Consider the following 6,879-nt stretch of genomic DNA (forward strand, 5'->3'; position numbering starts at 1 on the left):
TCTTCTTCATTTTCTTCTTCTTCTTCTTCTTCTTCTTCTTCTTCTTCTTCTCCTTCTGCCAACAAAATACGGACTAATTATAAGGACAAATATTAGAACAAAGCTACCAATATTAAGAAAAAGGTACAATTATTAGGAGTAGGCTATCTATATTAGGACTAAGCTACCAAAGTTAGAACAAAGTTATTATTATTCGGACAAAGCTATTTATATTAGGACAAAGCTACCAAGATTTGGGAAAAACTACCATATTAGGACAGAGCTACCAAGTCTAGGTAGGACCTGATAGTTTGCTGTGCATTAAACGAACTTCCTTTAAGATATTCTTTTCTCTAAAATGTATGTTGAAAACAACCTTGAAACTCTTAAGAAAAGAAGGAACTATCAGTTTTAATGTAATTCTTGGAGAAAGTTGAATTTTACACAAGAAAATCTTCTGCACAAATAAAGGCAATATTTTTCATTAAAAAATCATTTAAACTCTTATAAATATCATATTCGCGGGAAAATTCTTAAGTTGCATTGGAGTAAAAAATTGCATAATGGATCTCTGCTATAAGAAAGAATTCATTATCATTAGAGTATTATCGGTGACCCCCCAGGGTCGCCAATGTATATATGGGGATCTTAGATAAAAAGCTCGGGATTTCCAATGAACCTATGGGGTCTCCGATGAAAGAGGGTCTCCAAAAATACTCTTATTATGACAATTCTGCCATGCAAAGCTGGTTTCCCAAGCTAGTTCTTAGATATAAATATTTCACGTACAAAATCTCTAGTGGTATTTGAAATGAAATGTAATAAAAAGACAAAGAAAAACGACAATTTGTCAATTGTTTAATGGGTATCACTGTATTAAAAATGTCGGTGATGGTGATGGACCAAACATCTGTAGAGAGAAAAAAGGAGATGTTTTGAAAACATATTTAGGTCTAGGTTGACCCTCATCAGATCTTGAGATAGTTTCTGTCAGTAAGATAAAAACAAACTATATTAATTTCCAGCCATGAAGACTTATACTGAGCCAATATAAAGATTGTGTAAATATAAGATAGAAGATAGAAGATGGATAACATGTCTACCAGAAGTTGCATAATATATGTTTATTATAAACATACATCTTTGTATATTTAGAGCTGCAATTTTTGGATGTATGAATCACTTTTGTAGCATAAAGGAAGTTGTAACAGTTTCATCATGGTTTCATGAGAGGGTTTCAAAATATTATAAACCTTTTATGTTTTCTATAATTCAGCTGAATCAAACAATCAAACTTTTAATTATTCAACGTTTTTTATCATCAGGTTGCAAATAGAGATTGATATAGGAAGTCAATCAGTGTCTTTGATATATGTTATTCTAACTTTTCAAAATATACAGATGTGATTGAAGCAAAGAAAAGTTTTCTTCTACTTTGCACAAAGTCTAAATTAATTTTTTACAAACTTTAAACTACCCTAATTTTTGTGCTATAAATCTTAAATACTGCTTAAATTAAAAAAGTCAAATTGCAACCATATGATAAAAGCTGAAGCAATTTAATAAGCATTTTTCTGACGGGCTGTAAAGTTTAAATATATATACAGAAAATTTATTGTAAAATATACACTATACTCACTACAGACGCGCAACTAGGGGGGCGGAAGAAGTCCTTAACAGGGTTCCATATAGCTCCACAAATAGCTAATTTTCTGGAAAATTTGAAAAAATATGCCGCCACAATTATTTTTATTTTAAACCCACACTCATTTATGCCTCCAACTCTCAAAACAAAGTCAAATTCCACTATAAAATTTTTCAATATAAGCTCAGATTCTATTTATTTTTGCAGTTTCTTTGAAAAATTCCCCCAAATTGGATTTTTAAAATTACACTCACACATTCTTATTCAAATTCTCCCACCAGACTTAAAGTCCACTTTTTCATCATTTGTAACCTTTAGTTTTTTAGAATGCCACCAATTATTTTAATTTTGCACCTAGATAAATACACCCAACTTTAAAATTTACAGCTCTATCTAAAAAAAAATGCCGCTATTTTTTTAAAGATATTACTCTAAAATTAAGAAGTTTTGCGCCCAACAAAAAATAACCAGTAGAATAAAAAAGGCCCTTCATTTATTTTGAAAATGCACTTAAATAAAAAAATTTGACTCCTAAAAAAAGATTTTAATAATATTCAGTGAAAACACCGTTTTAGGATTATAACACTTGTAAAACTGTTTAACAGCTTGAACACAATAAAATGAATTCTAAACCTTTTCCTGTATTCATTTATTCATGTATTCACATTGTCATGTTGGCTCCAAGAATAAACCTGTGATGCTTGGCACCAGCATCTATGCTTTGGTCAAAAATTGGCCTGGGGCCTGTACACAAACAAATAATATATCAAAAATGTTATCAGTATAAATATAAAATGCATGATGGGACACACACATAGAACTCGGAAACTGTAAATAAAATTATGGCTCTTTTTTTACAAATTAAAATAAATAAATTGATCAATTTGTCCTCATTCCTAATATAATAAGATGGAAATAAGAAGGAAATCAAGTTTTGCAGCAAACCACAAAGATTGTTAAAAAGGGATTTATGAGAATTACAACCTCTGAGTCATTTCAAATTATGAGTTCTGCTAAATTTTGAAAAGTTAGAAATAATATCAGGTTGCAAAGGTAAGGATTAGGATCTTTAAACTATTATCTTTATCTCAAGAATTATCCAAGTTTAGCTGCAAGCTGCAACGTTATTATCTATAAAAGATGGAAAGGAAAAGTACAGTGCGTTCCGTTGAATTGTGCAAATGCTTATTTTTACTTTGAAATTGAAAAATGGTCTGAAACAGCTTATTTTCAAGAATATTTAAGACAATAGATATTTAATGAGATGTTCAAAACTAAGGAGAAATATTCGCTACAAGTTTTGATAATTCTGGGTTTTAGGAACATCTTTGAGCTTAGTGGCGTTTGTTCTTCCAACAATGGGAATATTTGAAGAATCACACGAAAATATTTTCTTGCTATGGCTGGGGGTTGTTTCTATTTATTTTTAATCTTTCCGTTTCGTTCAATTCCGTTCCATTCGTTCCTGTTAATGAATGATTAATACACAGGAACGATGCCTAGGCCTTGCCTTCCTACTTTTTTTTTTAAATCGTTCAGTTCTTTTCGTTCCCGTGATAGAACGATCGTTCCCCAAGAACAGCGCCCAGCCCTAGCATTTACCATATCAAACTGACTTTGTGGTTCAGAAAGAAAATTTTCTCAGTTGATTTTGTCAAAGTTTAAAAGATAAATATTTCCACTCTATGTTAGTTTTAACTTTTAATTTTCGAATCATGAAAACTTGTTAAAGTATATCATGTTAAAAAGTTGGATGCAGTGTTTATAAAAAATCTTCATGTTTAAATGAAAATAAATTTTTTAAAAAACTTTTCACATAATTCAATCACAGAATTGTTGAATTTTGATTTTCGAATAATATTCTATTTTATTATTCTGCTCATGATTTAATAATTTGCAAATTTGCAACAAAATTAAAAACAAGTAAACAGTCATTATAGCTTTTTAAAATTTGACAGACAGCAATACAAAAAAAACATCCCTGTTAAAAATTTCCCCTTACAATTTGCCCAATCGTTTATTTTCTAATTGCAACTTGATGCTGTAAACCTTTGATATTTCAAACTTAGACTATTTAATCTCAGAGAAATCATAGTTTGACATTAAGGTCAACAGCATCAGATTCAGGTTGCATAGATATCGGGATTAGAAAACCTGAGTTTGTGGCAAAAACTCATTTTTTTCTTCTATTATTTTATGAAAAAATTGTATTTTTATTAGTATGTCGACGTGATAAATAGTATCTTATAATTAATTTAAAATTATTTGTTTTAAAATTAAATTTTTAAATTTCTAAAATTGTTTAGGAGGCAACAGAGCAGTACTTCCTCGGTATATTCACAGTGGAAGCCTCGCTTAAAATTCTTGCTTTAGGTAAAAACCAAACATAGATGTAATAAATGTAACAAATGCCGTACTCCAACAAATGCTTTTCGATCAGTACCAATCCAGGTATAACCTTCTAAATCCTCAAGCATCTATCGTACAGATACTTACAACTCAATCTCGAACGCCTGGTTCCTCAATAAAACTTTAGTCAATGTCAATCCGGATGCGACTCTCTCTGTATTCTTTTATGTGTATCGTTCAAATACACCTCAATCTCAAGGTTCCTCAGTAATACTTTAATCAATATCAATCCGAATAGGACTCTCTCTATATTCTTAGGTATCTGTCTTACAAGATACAACTACGAAAGTAGCTTTTCTAACATTTAAGATACAACTCACTGTGTTTCCTAGTCTAGGTAGGAGAGGAGCGCCGACCCCTACTTCACTGAATGACGGGTTGTCTTTTAATAATGATAATAATCTATCTTTCAAGATATGACTCAGGTCCCTCTCCTTCGCTAAATGAGGAACAATTACTCTAGTATCGTAATTAAGCAGAGTTTTATTCCAACTAACTTTTATTTTGAGTTCTATGATACAGGTTAAGTTTATGAGCGTAATTGAAAGTTTTACATTGTTATTTACAAGCGTAGTTAGATTAATCGCAATAAAGATTTTACATAGTTATTTACAAGCATATTAAAGTACAACGTAATATATCTAGGTTTGTTAAGGAATGCTATATACTTTGGAGAAAAAAACTCAGCGGGAGCGGTTGAACCAGCGGTTGAGATCTAGTCTAGACTCTACGCAGTTCAGATTAAGAAATTAAGAAGAAATTTACAATTTGTTCAAACGCTAAATCGCATTTTTTTAACAAATGAAATATAATTTTTCATGAATAACGTTTTCTGATTTTTTAGCAACTTTTTTGCTTTCAACTGCTGGTTTTCAGCTTTTTAAGCAACTTTTTGCTTTAAACCACTGTTTTAAAGATTTTTCAACAACTTTTTTGCTTTCAACTGTTTTCAGATTTTTCAGCAACTTTTTTGATTTCAACTGCTGTTTTTCAGATTTTTCAGCAACTTTTTTGCTTGTAACCGCCGGTTTTCAGATCTTTCAGAATTTTTTTACTTTCAACCGCTGGTTTAAAGATATTTCAACAACTTTTTGCTTTTAACCGCTGGTTTAAAGATATTTGGCAACTTTTTAACTTTCAACCGCTGATTTTAAGATTTTTCAGCAACTTTTTTGCTTTCAACTGCTGGTTTAAAGAATTTTCAGCAACTTTTTTGCTTGTAACCGCCGGTTTTCAGATTTTTCAGAACTTTTTTACTTTCAACTGCTGGTTTCAAGATATTTCAGCAATTTTTTTGCTTTCAACCGCTGGTTTAAAGATTTTTTGCAACTATTTAACTTTCAACCGCTAATTTTAAGATTTTTCAGAAACTTTTTTGCTTTCAACTGTTTTCAGATTTTTCAGCAACTTTTTTGTTTTCAACAACAAACCTTTTTTTGTATTTATTATAAAAATGCTTTTATGTTAGACTATAAAGGCGTAAAAGCCGTCTACGCTATTTTAGACAGNATTAAGACTGGCAGATTTTTTAAGATTTAGCATTTCTTATTCTGAACTGCGTAGAGTCTAGGCTAGATCTCAACCGCTGGTTCAACCGCTCCCGCTGAGTTTTTTTCTCCAAAGTATATAGCATTCTGTGTTAAGGTACAATAATTATGGGATTTATTACAATATTTATTACAACTGTTTGTCTGTTTGTTTGGATGTCCAATTATAACTCATGAACCCTTGGACAAAATTGCCTCAAATTTTGATTTGAGAGCTCGGGAGAACCAAGGGAATGTTTTTAACTTGGATTTGAGATTTTACTTTGAGTGGGTCGACTTAAATAGGTAAAAATATCTAAAGCCATAATTTATAACAAAGAGCGGGTAAACAGTGGGACTAACTATGACTCTGGGCAACGCTGTGTTTCCAACCTAGTTTCTATGTAAAAAATTTCACATTTTTCAGCTGAAACGCTTACAAAAAACCTCACTGTTGAATTAATTTTTTAAAGTAAAATGTCATTAATTAAATTTGATAAAAACATCTCGTTATTTTTTTTTATAGTTTAAAAACTAAGAAAACCAAAACTGCTTAAGATATTTTTTTAGAGATTTTTATGATGTTTTTAGGAAAAACTTTTTCTTTTTCCAGTTCTTTGTACACACACTTCATAATGTAAATATGGGTATAATGGTCTGATTCACTGACATCTTCGAGAATTTGTTTACATAAATATAAGAGGCGGAACAGCTAAAAATAACCGCTTATCTCAGATTATCTGCCTCCCCCACTACCACTTTAATCCTCCCCCCTTGGGCCATCTGTTGATTTAAATACAAAAATGTAAATTTGATGGGGGCCAGGGCATTGTCCCCCAGGACCCTAGCCATGCCCCCTTGATCATTGTGCTCTTTTATTAGAATGCATTTAGATGCATTTTGTTTCATTTGAATGCATTGTTTATGTTTATTAGGTTTGCTATAATATCCTGGTTTAGAACATTACCCCCCCCCCCTGAGGCCCCCTCCTCAGATCTGGCTGTTTAATGGGGGAGTCCTTCCCTGTAAGATGAGGGGGCGTCACTGTTTTGTGTCAATTTCCCCTGGACATTCTTGATTTTTAACGTTAATAATTCAAGAGCGTTTTAAACAGTACCGATTGTTCCACATTCACTAAATTATATTATTCCAATACTTGAAGAACAGGTTTTAAACAGTACCGATTGTTCCACATTCACTAAATTATATCGTTCCAATACTTGAAGAACAGGTTTTAAACAGTACAGTTCCACATTCACTAAATTATATCGTTCCAATACTTGAAGAACAGGTTTTAAACAGTACAGTTCCACATTCACT

At 31.4% G+C, this 6,879-nt stretch overlaps 1 protein-coding gene across 1 annotated transcript in view; it reads left to right on the plus strand.

The window, feature by feature from the left end:
- Positions 1 to 6,879, plus strand: part of LOC111702673 (voltage-dependent calcium channel type A subunit alpha-1-like) — a 98,851-nt gene that overhangs the window by 15,012 nt on the left and 76,960 nt on the right. The window contains 1 exon segment of the mRNA XM_023474427.1: positions 3,931 to 3,997. Within this exon segment, the coding sequence (XP_023330195.1) occupies positions 3,931 to 3,997 (67 nt within the window).

The sequence above is a fragment of the Eurytemora carolleeae genome, unplaced genomic scaffold (assembly GCF_000591075.1).
Source record: "Eurytemora carolleeae unplaced genomic scaffold, Eaff_2.0 scaffold7, whole genome shotgun sequence".
Lineage (NCBI taxonomy): Eukaryota > Metazoa > Arthropoda > Copepoda > Calanoida > Temoridae > Eurytemora > Eurytemora carolleeae.